The 16,228-nt window shown below is 50.9% G+C and overlaps 1 protein-coding gene across 1 annotated transcript in view; it reads left to right on the forward strand.

Moving 5' to 3' along the window:
- The first annotated feature begins 2,397 nt into the window (after nt 1-2,397).
- HID1 (HID1 domain containing) overlaps nt 2,398-16,228 on the forward strand; it is a 31,951-nt gene continuing 18,120 nt past the window's right edge. The window contains exons 1-3 of the mRNA XM_054170728.1: nt 2,398-2,652; nt 11,787-11,936; nt 14,410-14,580. Coding sequence (XP_054026703.1) covers nt 2,587-2,652; nt 11,787-11,936; nt 14,410-14,580 — 387 coding nt within the window. The 5' untranslated portion in view covers nt 2,398-2,586. The remainder of the gene's footprint in view (nt 2,653-11,786; nt 11,937-14,409; nt 14,581-16,228) is intronic.

The raw sequence follows: 16,228 nt of genomic DNA on the forward strand, positions 1-16,228 counted from the left end.
TCCTGCATCCCCGGGACCAAGGCTTGCTCCAGCACCGGAGGGTGTCCTGGCTTTGCTGTGGGCTTCTCGGTGACTTTGGGCAAGTCTCAAGATCCTTTGGTGGGGATGTCGGTTCCTTGGTGGGTTTGGATGGAATACTCTTCAAGATGGGGGCGTTTCTAAGCTCCCTAGCTGGGGCTATGAGAGTGCAACCCCGTACAAACATTCCCACATCATTACCTTGGTGGTGTGTCTTCCTTAGCTCTTGCTCTGACTCTATGCTCTCCCATCTTTTGCACCCTGATGAGAAACCTAGTACAGGTTCCTCTGTTTCTTTTGAGGACAAACTCTCGTGGCGTTCTGAAGGGTGGAAGGTGATTAAAATGGGGGAAGGAGGGTTTGCAGTGTTGTGGGGGTGAGATGTCACACACAAGTTCAGAAAAGACTCAGAATTCTGATACTTGCTCTTCAGTTTAAGGGAATAAGAGTTAAAGAAGGTGGCCTTTCTCCTACTATTTAGCGTGGAGCTTGATCCAAGGAGGCTTATTTGTCCTTGTCAGCCCTGCAATCCATCAGAGATGCTCAGGTCCAAATGAACCCATGTGACAGTGGGTTTAGATGAAGGGTATTTTTGCCACCTTGGTGGTGGATTTACACTTGATTGCATTACCTTGCAGTGGTGCCTACAGAAAAGGCAATATAAGGTGTTGATGCAAGGGCAGCAGACTGTGCATCCTGAAAAGATGGGATCTGTGTTGGAAAATTCTGTCCAATCTGGCAGTGACAGGCGGCTGAGAGACCCCGGGTGATTAAAGTGATGGGCAGTACTCAGCTCCAGTGCACGGCAGCAGAGGAGGGAGGTAAACAGGGAATGAGGGAGAAATTGTAGGTGGTTTCTTTTCCCTTCTCCCCTCACAGACCTCTCTCTACACATCTACAGGCTCCCAAATTTCAGTGACTACCTGGAAAGTCTTCTGCCTTAATGCAGCTGCAGACCAGAGTGGAAGGGTCTCTTTTAACCTGGCACTTGTAACTCAGAAAAGTTAGCCTGGGAGAAATCCAGATTGGTCTGGCTCCCAGTTATTCTTATTCTTATTCTTATTCTTATTCTTATCCTTATTCTTATTTTTACTTATTTTATTTATTTTATTTTCTCCTGAGCAATTTTAACATGGAAATTGGAAGATATTAACTGTGGGGGGATAAAAAAATGCCTGTGAAAAGTATTCTGTTCCTAACAATGCCATCATTTATCTGTACATAGAGCCACGCTGAGTGCTGGGATGCAAAGCCCCGGGCTGTTTGGCAGCAGAATCCAGGTGACACACAATTCCATGGAAATATCTTGTCCCCTGTAGTTTTTACAAGAATGCCTGAGATCTGACCTGTCACTCGATATAATCAAATGCTGCTGGTGTCTGAACAGGTTATATGCCAACAAAGGAGCATTTCCAGAGCCTGCCCCAGCTGGGGAGTCAGCACATTGCTTTCTTTTGCCAAACGAGTAGAATTACCTCATTTCCTCTGAAGAAAGGAGGTTTACAGAGCTGAGCATGTGAAATGTAACTCAGTGACACCGAGAAGACCCCCTTGCAGTTCGCCGAGCCGCTCAGCGCAGAGAACAGTGACAATAGCTTCAAAGGCAACACTGAATTGCCGTGAACAGTTGTTTTGATGCATTCATTGGGGGCCAAATCCTGAATTCCCAGTCCCTGGGGTTATAAAACATCTCCTTGCAGGTGGGTAGAATTGCACTAGGGTTAATGGGCCATCACAGGCAATGAGCTCGTTATAGGGTGTTTGCGTGCTTGTTACCAGCCTGCTCGCTCCTGTCCCCCTTCAGCTCAGGACTACGATGAAGCTGGAGCTAGACATTCTCACTAGCATCCCCCAGCACCTCTGGACCATCCATCTGGGCTTGGGGCCAGGCTGCTCAGAGCAGGTGAGCTCAGTGCTGGTGACCAGAGCGAGCGGCCATGGAGCTTGTGCCTGAGAGCAACAGAGCAAAAGAGCTTCAGGAGACAAAGGTTGTGGGCAGAGAGGGGGAAGAAGGCAAAGATCAGGGAAGGTGAGGAGCAAAGAGGGTGGAGAGAGCCCAGGCCAGAGGGGAGAACGAGGAAGGGTTGGAGGTTGAAGCTGAAGAAAGGAAAGCCGTGCAGAGCAGAAGAGGGAGGATGCAGGAGAAGCCCGGCCATGGGGAGCGAAGTGTGGGCAGAAAGGGGATGGAGGGAGGGAGGGAAGGGGCTGCTAGGAGGAGGATGAGAGAGGAGTGAGATGGGGAAGGGACGGCAGGCGGAGATGGGAAAGGAAGAGAGCTGGGAACGAGGAGGAAGGCGCCGGCGGAGAGGGACGGAGGCAGGGCTGTGGGAGGAGGAGCCACGGCCGTGGGCGGAGGAGGGGCGGGCGGCCGGGACCTGCGAGGCCGGGTTTGACAGCAGGGAGGGAGGGAAGGAGCGAGACGGCGAGAGCCGCCGGCACAGGGGCGAGGGGATGGCGGCAGCGGCGGTCCGAGGAGGGGAGGCGCGATCGGCGGCGTGAGGGGACGGCTCTGCCCGGCACTGCCCGCCGCGGCTGGCAGGCCGCAGCCCCCCCGCGCCGGGCCGCACCATGGGCAGCGCTGACTCCAAGCTCAACTTCAGGAAAGCGGTGATCCAGCTCACCACCAAGACCCAGGTGAGGGGGCCGCCATGTCGGCGGTGGGTGAGGTGAGACGAGGTGAGGCGGGGGCGCAATCTCGGGAGCCTCCCGTGTGCCCTGAGGCGCGGCCTCCGCCGGCGCTGAGGTGGCCGCCGCCGCTCGGAGGCAGCCGGGGTGGGAGCTGACAGGTCGCTCTCCCCCGAAGCGCCCCGAAGCGCCCCCGGTGCTGAGAGAAGGGGGCGCCCGGGCCGCTGCCCCCACAGCCCCGCGCCGGTGAGCGAGGCCTGGTGCATAGGGACCGGGCTGCGCAGCGCCGGGGGACCCGCGGGGCTCGGTGACAGCACCGCCGGGGCTCCGGCCGCGGCTGGCGGCGGTCCGAGCGCTCACGGTGAGGCCTGGGCTGAAGGTTGAGGAGCCGATGTGGGGGGGATCTGGAGAGGATGATCCCACCCTCCGTGTGGCTGCGCTGTGGAGGGGCAGGAGTAACGCCATAAGGCCGTGCTCTGCCTCGGGGCACCAGCTGGTTCTTGGGGACAGCCGTCAGGGCTGGCAGGGCCAGCCCCGCATCACAGCTCTCACCGCCTCTGACATCTTGTGCTTTGCCTCCTGTGGCAGCCATAAAGGATGTCCACAGCTCCCAGCGTATTCAGCTGCAGGCTTACATCACCACAAGGTTTGCCAGGCCCCGCTTCTCTGTGTCTTTTCTGTTTCCCCGAGTAATTGGTGGAACACCTTGCCGGGTTTCTGGGTAACAGCTGATTAAAAGGGCTTTTGGCCAGCCATGCTTTTGGGAGAGCTTTTTGCAGCAGAAGCAGCTTCCATCTGTGGCCTGTGAAATGATGATTTGTTTCTGCAGGCTGTAGAGGAGAAGGAATTGATAGAAAGTCAGGACGGTGTATAGGGAGGGTGGTTGCCTCGAAGTCCAACAGATGTTGCACCTGTCCTGGGGCTTAGCTTAGTTCTTAAATTGAGAGCCTGGTAGCACACTGGCAGAAAATTGGTAGACTGTCCTTCTGTCTAAAAAGAGGGATTTTGCCCTAGTGGGGAAACCACATCTCAGGTTCTTCTGAGTTGCAATTGAGAACTGCTGCTATGGTCCACGTTTGGCAGCAAGGGAATAACAGCTGCTAAGAACACTTGGGGGTGATGGCAGAAAGATATTTAATGGTGGGGAATGAATTCAGAAGAAAAGGGTCTGGATGCAAAGGGGTAAAGTGTAATGGAAGATCTGTGAAAACTCAAGGGACAAAGGCTAGAACTGGGAAATGAATCACAGACAGGAAGGCTGGAAGAGCCTTTGAGAAACCATATTGATACTTTCTAAAGCAGTATCACGTCTCAGGAATGGCTTTTGTGAACACATTCTTAAAAACCTCCAATTGGGGCTGTTCCACAACATCCCTAGGCAAAAAGAGAAGTGGATGAATGAATATTCTTAAGGGATTCTTCCAAAGTCTCTTCTGGGTGCCAAGTAGTTAAGAGTGCCTGCAGCTTTGGTCTGGCCTTCCTCCACTGGGAAACATGCTCATAAAGTGAGATTAGGGGTGGAAATAGCTAATGGGGATCTTCTCAGCCTGCTGCTCACAAAGAGAATCCTGTATGAGGCAATCCTTCGTGTTGCCAGCCAAGAAGAGCGTGCTCCCCTCCCCTGGTTTATCGACGTGTGTAATGAGAGAAGGTTCACTGGGGCCCTGGTTAAAGGGAGGAGAAAAAGCTTCGTTCTTGGCTGGATTCATTTCACGTCAGTGTGGTCTAGGTGAGACTAACTGCCATGTGGAAAAAGGGTGGGGTGTGGGCGCTCCCATATTGACATACCGTAGAAGGGCACTGGTGTTTGCTTGTGCAGGATGCATGACTGGACTCTCCTGGAACCTGCTGAGCTCCTACCAGCAGCAGCCTCCATGTAACCCGCTGGTCCATGAGATCCTGGATTCCAAACCAGGCTGCAGTAGTGGGCAGAGTCAAATCCTTCCTTTGCTTTCTCAGCAGTGTGTCTCCTTTTTTGCAGCCTTTGCCTTTAGAGAGCTGGACAAACATTTCTGTCAAATCACTGGTAACATGAAACTGTGAGGTCAGTAGCGCTCTGTGCAGTGTTTCCTCAGTGCTGATGGGAGGAAGTAGTGGAGCAGAAAGCGCTGCTCACTGACTGGTAAAGGTTCAGAGTTGGCACTGAAGTTAAATCTTTCTTGAGAGTAAGTTCTTATGATATTCACTAATTAAGGCATGTGAGTGTTCCTGTGTGAGCATTAACAAAAACTAAAGGAACCTGTAAGGAACATAACACTTGAATGCTTGTAGCACATGTGGAGCCAAGCACTGGAAGCTTGAATCAAGTCCAGACACAAATAGAATAGAATAGAATAGAATAGAATGAACCAGGTTGGAAGAGACCTTCAAGATCATTGTGTCCAACCCATCATCCAACACCACCTAATCAACTAAACCATGCAACCAAGCACCCTGTCAAGTCTCCTGAACACCTCCAGTGATGGTGACTCCACCACCTCCCCAGGCAGCCCATTCCAATGGGCAATCATTCTGTCTGTGTAGAACTTCTTCCTAACCTCCAGCCTAAACCTCCCCTGGCACAGCTTGAGACTGGGTCCTCTTGTTCTGGTGCTGGTTGCCTGGGAGAAGAGACCAACCTTCGCCTATCTACAGCCTCCCTTCAGGTAGTTGTAGAGAGCAAGAAGGTCTCCCCTGAGTCTCCTCCAGGCTAAGCAACCCCAGCTCCCTCAGCCTCTCCTCACAGGGCTGTGTTCCAAACCCCTCCCCAGCTTTGTTGCCCTTCTCTGGACACGTTCCAGCAAGTCAACCTCCTTCCTAAACTGAGGGCCCCAGAACTGGACACAGGACTCAAGGTGTGGCCTAACCAGTGCAGTATACAGGCTTAATTGATTTTTAATTTGTTGGGTTTTAATTGTCAGAGAGAAACTCTGAAGGCATAACAGCATTAAGAAAAGAAAAATCACTTCAGGATGATTTCAGGGGGTTAAAAAAAAATTAAAGGGCAGTGGTAGCAGAAGGGAGGAATGAAGCTTATGCTGCAGATGTGCATTTGTAATCACACATGGAGAGACAGGCTTTAGTTTTTTTATTAGACACATATATTACATTCCACTGTGCACCTTCCAACTGATGGGCCCTTTAATAATAAACCAGATGTGCTTTCTGCCCCAATTGCCCATAAAAATGCTGTCTGCTTAAGAGGGGAAAAAGAAGGTTGTGAGCATGACAGCTAGTGAGTGGCAGAGCAGGGAACTGAAGCTGGGAGTCTCAACGGCTGGGGACACAATTTGTTTTCTCAGCCAGCTGGTGATTAACTGTAAGCAACTGACTGGAAGATAAGACATTTTAATCTTGTGGACTGGTTTGTTAGATTTTAATGCTGGCTATGCCTTTGCTGTTAAGGAGAGAGGAAGGATCAAACACTAGGGACAAGCTGCAGTCCTTCCATTTTCCCCGGCGTGGAAACGCAGCAGCACAGCAGGCTGTGAATCTGAGCTTGAGAGAAGTATGCCTGGTGCTTAGAGAGAGGTTGGTTTCTAGTAGCCTGTTGCTGGCAGTATTCAAGTTTGACTTGAGTGCCCAAATGCCTCAAGTTGATCAAAAGCAAAGTTGTCTTAAAAGCAAAGCTGTAGCTAGCACTTCACACAGCTGACTTTTGTCCTGGTCTTACCCTGACAGACTTCCACAAATCCTATTTTCCAGTTTCCTTTGCAGCACTGCCTGTGGAAGCAGAGAACTGGCAGCAGACTCGTGTGGAGTCTCTCCTTAATTCTGCTCTGCTGATAGCAATGATCCTATAGAAAAAAAACCATTACTTAGTCCTCTGAAACCTGTGTGGAGCTGCTGTCCTTGGCAGCAGGGATGAAACCTTGCTTGTTATTAATGTTTTGAAAGATCTGTCCTCAGGCTTTCCTTTTGCACAGTGGCTCAAACAGCTGTCACATAAGGTGTGTGAGTTGCCTTGTGCTAATCTGCTGGCCCTGCAGGGTTGCCTCATCTCCTGGAGCTCTATCAAGTGCTGCATGAGTGGCTCTTTGCTCGTGACACTCCACAGTTCTGCCTCATTTGGAGTGGAAAGGAGCATGCTGTAGTTGCAGGTTATCTGAGCCAGAAACCATGGGCAGGGATTCTGCTGTCCAGCCTCTGCCTCAGGCAGCTCACTACGTTTGCTGGTGTTGCTGGGCTGATGTGTTGGCACAAAGAGAATACAGTGATTGGGATTAGTGGTTGCTTGCCCGCTTGATGCTCTGCTGGTGGTTTGCAGCTACCTCAGAACTGGTTTAAGGATGGAGGAGCCGTTGGGGGAATTGTTTGGAACAGGCATTTGCTGCAAAGGTGTGAGTGCAGGGAGCTCTTGGTTGGGAGGAGGGTGCAGACACTCACCCTGCCTGAGTTTGTGAGGGGTTGTGCCTGAAAGAGAAAGCAAAGGTGGTGCTGTGGCAGCGATGAATGGGGGGAGGCTGTGCCTTGGGACCTTTTCCTGTTTATGGGACACGGGTCAGCTCCACTCTCCTTTCCTGTTCTCCATGATGTATCCTGTTTGCCGGGGGGCTGCCTGCTCAGGGCTGTGATTCTCTGATCAGTAACTGGCAAGGTGCTTGCAAACTGAATGCCTTCCTCTTCTGACTCCCACAGCATGTGTGGTGTGCTGTAGGGAACCTGAAATGTTTATAACTGTTGGGAAAGAAAGGCTGCAGGTGTCCTGTAGGACTGGTTCCACCCTCATGTAGGTAGGTGGGAGACCTTACACCTTGCCCAGGGGAACTGAAGGCAAAAATCTCCCTCCTTGGCCACTCCTAGATGTCACATCACCTCAGCTCTGCCCACTGTGTTCTCAGCAACCACTCTGTGCTACAGTCATCTCATCCCTTTGGTGTGGAGACCTTGGTTCAGGCAGCAGCTCCTCTCTCTGCTGGTCACCTCTGTAACTTCAGCAGTCTCTGTGGTGGGGTGCATGGCAAATCCTTTGCTCTCCAGATGTGCCAGTCATGTTTCCAGAGCAGGGCTGAGCTGCTGGTTCCTCACTTCTGGCAACAATGAAGCTTTTGCTCTCATTGCACGGCTGGTGCAGAGCTGGTTCTCTGCTCTGTGCTGGAGGAACATCACTTCTTCCTTACCTGTTCTGCAGCTCCCTGCCCAAAAGACAACAGATCTGTGCTGGTCTGGAGGATCCAGAGTGGCCCCAGCTCACAGCATTGCTAGTGAGTGCTTAACTGATGGTTAAAGCACTGCCAAGGTTCGCTGTGCTGCTGAGATTTGTTACTGCAGCATGTGCTGTACCAACACTTGTAACTGGAGCTTGACATTTCCAAATGAAGATACCCATGGCTGGTGAGCAGGACTGTTCTAGGTCTCTGTGTTTCCTTTCTCTGTGAGCTAGATACAGGCTGCTGGGTGAGCTCAGCAGGAGGAAATGCCTATTTAGATCCCCAGAGATGGCGTGTGCAGAATACAATCAGCTTAAAAACATCCAGTGGTGTTCTATCAAGGAGATTAATATTATGTGGATCGAGCAGCCTCATGATGCCAGACTGGTAACCCAAAGAGGGGGGCTGTGGGGTTGTGAGTGACTCAGTACTGAATCCCTGCCCCAGGATTGTACAGGGGATACCATCTGTTGGTGAGGAGCTGACTGGCTGCAGCTAGGGAAAAGGAAAGAGATGGTGCTGGAGTGTAATCTGCTTGCCAAGATGGCAGCCACGACATCAATGTAGCTGCAGCACCCAACGTTGCAGCTTGGGCAATTGCTGCTCCTCTCCTTTCATGTCCTTTCAGTCACAGACCATCTTCTTCCATCCATTGTGGCTGTTGTGCTACCGTCTGTAAAACGGTGACTGTGTGCAGCCTCCGAGGGGGGCCTGGGGCTAGTAGGAGGTAAAGGAAAGGGATCTGTGCCTGCTGGAGGGGAAATGGTTTCCTGCCTCCCCTCTGAATGAGCGGGAAGCCATTATTTATGCATGATCTCCAATTAGCAGCAATTGCTGCTCGCTGTTGGTGGTGGGAGTGGCTGTGGCAGGCAGCCAGGAGGTACATGTGGCAAATTATACATGTGGTCGTGGCAAGATGGTTTGAAAGGAGGTGGAGGAAGTGTAGGATGTTCCCTGCCTCACATAGATTTAGTTTCCAAATACTTGGCTCTTTTTGAGGAGCGCAATTAGAGACGCAATTGGCAAAGCGGCTTTGCTTCCATTTAAGCATTTCATGCCTGGGTTACAAAGGCCACAGCTCCTTTACATGCTCAGGAAGCTGAAAATCAGGCTGTAAACTCTTGGCTGTTCCTGAAGATGCCCTTTGAGGAGCTGTGACCTTGAGCCATTGGGAAAAAGTTGCCCTTGCCATGGGGAAAAGGTTTGGTGAGAGCTCACATTGGTGGCCAGGCAATGAAATGAAGAGCATTTCGGTGCTAGAAGAGGATTTAAGAAGGTGCTTACACATGTAGGGTATTTCAGGTGTTGTTTTTAGAGACTGGAGAGTTGCTTGTGCTGATTCACTGCATGGCTGGAAGGATCAGCACAAGCAATAAGCAGCCTCTGGAGCGTTAAGGCAGAGAGCTGCAGGGCACTAACCTGTTATACTGGTTATAACTGTGTGGTAGGTTGAGAGAGGGCTCAGCTCTCCCTCCTCCACAGAGTCAGAAACCACAGCTAACCCAGTCGAAGAGCAAAGCTATACATTTACAAGCATATATGGAAAGCAGGTTATATATAACACAATATATACAGGTATTTACAATATATACACAGAAATACACAGCAAAGAGAAATAACACACCAAAAAGCCCTCCCCCAGGAGGGATCCCCTCCCTGTAACCCCCTCTCTCCCCCCCTACCTCCCTTTTTCCCCAAAAAGGGGTTAGAGAGAAAGAAAGGCAAGTTATTAAGGGAAAGAGTTGTTAGTAAGCTTCCAAAGCCCATGCAGGATTAGTTTTTGCTTATCTGAAGGCCAACTCCAGCAGTTCGTGAAGAAGCAGGCAGGGAGAACAGGCTGAAACCCACACTCCCCCAACTCCCAAACCAAACTGAACTGAGAAAAAAAAGAATTCCAACCTCTTCACAATCTAAAGTTGCATTTTATCCATGCACCAATGAAATTCGTTTAGAATATCAGAATGTTTTGGTTCTAGTACCGAAAACATTTAGCCAGTGTGTCTCAGCACTGTTTGTTCTTAAAGGCACAGCCTCAAACGGTCACAAACTGCTATCTCGGTTTGTTGGAGGCCAGCTGCCTGCCCCTCTCACTTTTTGGCCTTTGGGTGGTAGTGACACCTCACCTGCTCACAGACTGGGGCTGATAATCCAGCAGGTGATAGCAAAGGGAAGCACAGAGCACTTCTGGTGAGCTGTTCTCCCCGAGTCATGGTTTAGCTTTGTTTAGCAGCAGCGTAGAACTGGGCAAGTTCTCCTGCAGCAGAGCTGGGAGAGGGCAGGACCAGCTGAGGTTAAGCAGAGGTTCAGATTTTTGCCCCTTTCCCACCTGGCATGGCAGACCCACCCATGGCACTGGTGACTGTAGTTAGCAAGAGCTGCTGTTTGCTCTGGCACATGACAGGCAGGAGGCTTCCCCTTGTCCCAAGCCAAGGGCTGCTCGGGTGGTTGTGCCAAACGTGCCACCGTGCCTTGGCATGGCTGGGGGACTTACTTGGGAAAACAATCCATTTTCCTCTCCAGGCTAGAAGGAAGGGGACCCATCCATCTCTTTTCACACTTAGAATAAACAGGCATTTATCCCACCCCTGCAGCAAGGCCACTGGGCTAGGTGAGCGCTCCCAGCCTTGTTGGGACAATGCCTATCTCTGGGCAAGTACAACCCCTCCCTGCCCGTGGTGGTGGGGGTTGGAACTAGATGATCTTTAAGGTCCCTTCCAATCCAGGCCATTCTGTGATTATCATTTAGATGTGTAGAGCTGTGCTCACTTTTACAAAGGTTATCTTTGCTGGGTATTCAGAGCTCTCAGGCTTTTGGATGTCTGAGATGTCGTGCAACGGAGATGTGCTCTTGTTAAGCAGACAGTGCTGGCATTTTCACCTCTTGAGGAGCATCAGGTCATCAAAGTGCTTTGCTTCTGCAGCTTCCCTGTGTGCCTGGGTACCTTCTTCACCCTGAATGACCAGCACTGCTCTCTGGCTCCACAAAGCCATAAAGGGCAAAGCAAGACCCACTTAGCTTTGTTCAGCCACGTATAACCTGACACCCAGGCAGTCATCGTGGTTTTGATTTCTAAGTAGGTGCCGTGGTGACAGGAGGAAGCTGGAGGAGATAACACTGGGACTCTGCAGCCAGCTGCAGTCTGGCAGGCAGACAAACCTTATGGCCAGCATCCCCTGCAGTGGGATTTCCAGGGTGGGCTCGAGGAGAAGAATTATTCTCTCGCTGTGAAAAGGGAGCAACAGTGCTGGTAAAAGAGGAGGAGGTTGTCTGCACCTTCAGAGCCAGAAAAGGTAATAGGAAGCAGTGTGTTCCCAGGTGTGAGGAGGAAGGTGGATTTCTCAGGCTGTAGGTCTGAAATGGATTGCTTTTTCTGGTGCATCACTTTCCTCCTTCCATCTTCCTCTTTGAATTGCACACTTAGTGCTTTTTAAGAGCAAAGCCTTGGCAGCCACCAGATGCACTGCATCCCCTTCCCTATAAATATTTGATTTGGAATGATCAATTCTGTTGCATCTGTAAGTGCTTCAAGGTGGGTCCCTCAGATCTGTGGGTCTGTGTGTGTGTCCTGATGTGAGATGTCTCTGGCTGCTTCCTCAGGAACTTAGTTACAATAGAAGTAATCACAGCGCCTGCTTAGGACATCCTTGGGATGCTCTGAAAGTGACAGAGCTCATCAGAGCAGCCTGGCCCATAGTGAAGACATTGTAGTATACATGCTGGGCTGCAGACAAACATGAGGTCACATGTGTGCTGGGATTCATTCAAAGGCTTGAGGAATTGCAGTCTGATGCAGCTGATCACATAAATGCCTTGCTGCTCACCCTCTTGCTGAGGGGATGCTTTGGGAGATCAGATCGGCCAAAGCCCTGGCAGCGAAGAGGTCGAGGTACAAAACCAGCTCTGGTTTTGTTGAACCTCTTCTGTGCCTGCTCCCATCCCCAAGCCTAATTGCTGATGTGTGGACCTCATGGAATGGTAGTTGTGCATCTGTAACCATGTTTGTCTCTCCACAGCCTGTGGAGGCAACAGATGATGCCTTCTGGGACCAGTTCTGGGCAGACACAGCCACCTCAGTGCAGGATGTCTTTGCCCTGGTACCAGCTGCGGAGATCCGAGCAGTGAGGGAAGAATCACCTTCAAACTTGGCCACTCTGTGCTATAAGGTAAGGCTGGGGCTGTCTGTTCCTTGGTGCTGTGCTAGCAGGGGGTATCCCTGGATCAGCAGCTCAATGGCTCCCAAGGGGTGGCAGGTACCATATTATTTCCTTGTACCACCTTGCTCGTCCCTCTTTGCTCCTGATGGGAGATCTCAGTTGTTCCTCTCTTGGCTTAGCACAGATCACAGCTGCTATTTGCTAACTTCAGAGCTTTCTTTCCCTCTTGTCCCCTTCCTGTGTTTCACTCTGCCCTTTTGGGTCTTGGTGCTGTATAAGCTACTCCCTGTCTGGGGAGCTTTGTACCAAGGCTGCATATTTGTGTTGAGGCTGGTACATCCAGTTCCTTGTCTGCATCTGATTGCTCCTCACCATGCATCAATCTGGCTTCAGGCTGAGAGGTGTGAACATTGTCACTGTACAAGAGCCTGGATGAAGTTTGAGGGAGATCTTAAGACTTTTCTTCCTTCTGCTGTGACATCAGAACAGCCCTGATGCTGCTTCTGGTATGGCCACATCCTTGTGTGGAGCACAAGGGACATTGACTCACATTTCCTACCCTGCCAGGTCTGGCAAATGATCAAGCTGGTGAGCAGCAGCCTGAAGCTTGTTCTGCCTGGGAAAGTGCAGGTGTTAAATAATGCTCCTGTTTTGAGCTGTGCAAAGAACAACCTTGAATTTGTAGTATTGGGAATGTTTGGAATGGCATTTTCCCAGTTTTAAGAGGTTGTTGCCATCCTGTTTTTCTTTCCTGCTCTACAAAATGTAGATGGGACCTTCTGAATCACACTGAAGGTCCCTCTGACTGGGAATCATGCCTCAGACAGATGACTGCAGTGGCTACTTGAGAAAGAATACAAAAAGGAGGAAAAATTGAATGGTTCTTCCATAGTGCTGTCTCCTGAGTGCAGGCAGTCAGCAGCTTGGGCATCCAGAAGGGCTGAGGGGACCTGTACTGACCACATGAACTTTGTGTCCTCTTTCCCCCAAAACCAAGACTAATGTATGGGCTACTGAAAAAAAGATGTGTTGGGAGACCTGCTGATTGCAGGGCTGTTTGTCCAGGAGCTGTAGATTTTGGGATATCAGGACCAGAGGAGCCTGCAGTGCTGCAGCCAGGCTGAGGGCCCTGCCCTGTGCCAACCACAGCAAGCTGCTGGAGTAAGCAATGCTGCGTGTCCCTTGAGAGCATGACAGCATGGCTGAAGTGCTATTTGCAGTCATGGCTGGAGAGTCAGAGTGTTCAGAGCCACAAATGTGCCTGAAAGAATGGTTAAGCTCAGCCACAGAGCAGTGTGTGGACTGGGACTGCACCAACAGTGTTTAAATGGCCATTAATGCAGTGAGGCAGGCAGGCAGAGGCAGTGACCCAGACAATCTGCTGGGGGAATAAGCAGGGGCACATGCCTTCATGAATTAAAAAGCAGCAAGGTGAATCCTTGGAAAGTGCTTTGGCTTTCACTCCCTGATCCCATGGGGAAACAAAAGGGGAATAAGAGCAAGTGGGTGCAGCTGCTGGGGGAAGGAGCTTCCCTTATCTGTCTGTGGGTAGAACCTCCTGAAAGATATTAGATATTAGGATCTGTTAGGTATTAGGAAGAAATTCTTTGCAGTGAGGGTGGTGAGGCACTGGAACAGGTTGGCTGGGGAGGTTGTGTGTGCCCCCTTCCTGGAGGTATTCAAGGCCAGGCCTCGAGCAGCCTGGTCTAGTGAAAGGGGTCCCTGCCTATGGCAGGGGTTGGAACTAGATGAGCTTTAAGGTTGCTTCCAACCCAAACCATTCTATGAAGGAGAAGCTGAGGTAGCTGCCTGGCAAGACCCACATCCTGTCCTGGACAACCCAGGGATGTTCTTCAGTGTCAGTGTCAGCAGTGGGCTGCAGAGACCCAGGCCAGAAGTTCTTTCCAGAGCAGCAGCCCTCTTCACAGGGTCACTCAAGAGTCACAGGCAGCTGCTTAGCTTCCACCTCCTGAGTCAGGCAAGGTCCTGCTGTAACCACCACAGCACATGAGCATCTGTCAGACTGTGTGTGTCTGTGCAGGCTTCCCCTGCCAGCACCTCACACCTCACAGCACAGTGCTGCTGCTTTGCTTCTGTCTCTGTCTCCTGTGCTTGATGCAGCTGATTAACCTGATCTGCTCTGTGCAGCGTGTGCTGTCAGGGAGCAGTGCTGGAAGGAGCCTCCTGGTGCTGGAGCTGGCAGTCTCACATGGCACAACACGTGTGCTGCATGGATTAGCCCTGCCTTGTGAAGTCTCTTGCAGTGGGACTGTAGAAATGGAGGCAGGTCTGGTTAAGATCATTAACTGTAGCGTTGCAAGCAGCAGCAGCAGCAGCACCTGTACCACTTGAACTCAGAGACAGCGGGCTCCAAGAACTTCTCATATCCCTATGTGAGGGAATCACCAGCAGGACAGACCTGCCCAGCTCTTTCTAACTTGTGTCCTGCTAACACTACCTGCCTTGGTTTTGTTTCCTGCAGGCTGTGGAGAAGCTGGTGCAGGGAGCAGAGAGTGGCTGCCACACGGAGAAGGAGAGGCAAATCGTCTTGAACTGCTGCCGGCTCCTCACCCGTATCCTGCCTTACATCTTTGAGGACCCAGACTGGAGAGGTTTCTTCTGGTCAACTGTCCCTGGAGCTGGCAGAGGAGGGGTCTGTCTCTTGAGGCTTGTTCTTCTTTTGGAGGCTGGAAGGGAGGCTGGAGCAAAGAGACTTCCTGTACTTTTGGAGGGCAACTTTATTCCAGTTATTTCTTGTGCAGTCAGCAATTAGGTGACATCTTCTAAGTTCTTTTCTTTGATCCTTGCTGTTCTTCCTCTCCCCCTCAGCTGCTTTGTTTAGCACAGGTTGCTGCATCATCTGAATATTTCACTTGGCTGTGCAGCTGTAGGAGAGCACTGGTGTGTTAGGGAAGGCTTCTCCAGTGTTCCTGAAGGTGTGAATCAAGGTGAAGGTGAGAGTGGTACTAAAGGCTGTGTGACTCTCTTAACCCAAATCCCCTTATTTCATTACCTAATATTCATTCCAGAATCAAGTCAAACTGAAATAGGGTGTCACTGCCACTGACCATTTGTGTCACAAATGGTGCCACAGAAGCTCTTGGCATCCTAACTTGATACCCTACTTCTGGGCTGAGGGGTACAGTTTTAATTAGGGGCCTAGCATGACAGGTGAAGCCCACAACTGAGCAAGAGTGGCTGAAGAATTAGGGTTCAAGAATTAAGGTTAAAGAGTTAGGGACTGATTCTGGCTCTGTCAGTGATGTCTATAACCTCAGGGGAGTCTCTGCACCTCCCTACATTTCTCTGTCTGGAGAGCAGGCACAGTAGTCCTCTTCTGTGTCTCAGAGGAACAGAGTGAAAGTGCTTTAGGATCTCCTGCAAACACAAACAGCATTGCAAACACAGCTGAGTTAGGCCAGGAATACACATTTGCCTGCTTGCTCCTTTAGCAGCACTCTGCTGTGACTCTCTGAATCAGGTCAGCATGGCTGTGCTTGAAGCGTGCCTTGCCCTGAGCCTTCAGGGTACTGCAGTGGTTTTGGGAAGGTTGTGAAGGGTTGGCAGCAGTTGGTAGAGTACAAAGCCTGCACCTTGTGCTGTCCCTGCCTGTCACCTCTAATCTGTTTTGCTTGATGTACTTGGAGGGGAAGTTCTGGGTGGTGGAAAGGGAAGGCTTTGCTAGCCCTCCTGTGTTATGAGATCTGTGTGATTGGGAGGGTGGTGGTTTTCCATCCTTTCATCCCTGCAGGGGCTAGGGAGTTCTGGAGAGACTTAACAATAGAGGAGCTTGTTTTGGGAAGGAACACACAGGGTGCTCAGTGTTCTGATTCAGCTAGGCTGCTGTTAGGGCTTTTTCCACCTTGTTTAGTACCTAGAAGAAAGAGTTTCTGAGCCTTGGAGTAGTGGGATCACCCCAGTGTCATGCAGCCCAGTGCAGATGTGCTGGGTTTGGGAAGCTCTCCTGCTGTTTGGCCTCCTGAATGTCAGTGGAGCTGTTGTGGTTCAATGTGCTCCATCACTTAACCATGTGCAGAAGCAGCTGTAAGGCTGATTGAGTTGCCTGGCAGAGGATGACAAATAAAGCCCTGAGTTTTTAGGGAAGGCCTCATCTAATCTGGAAGCAAAGGCTTTGTCTGATGGCTGATTTCTCTGTGGGAACTGGAAGGGAAGATGATGATATGCCTAGACCATTAGTAAGTATGTGTGCCTTTATCTTTCACCTGTTTCATGACACAGTGATGGATGGCAGTACTCCTGGAGCCTGGTGCCTTCCTCCTGTAAGGCAGCCTGTACTGTTT

Source organism: Dryobates pubescens, chromosome 20, assembly GCF_014839835.1.
Source record: "Dryobates pubescens isolate bDryPub1 chromosome 20, bDryPub1.pri, whole genome shotgun sequence".
Classification (NCBI taxonomy): domain Eukaryota; kingdom Metazoa; phylum Chordata; class Aves; order Piciformes; family Picidae; genus Dryobates; species Dryobates pubescens.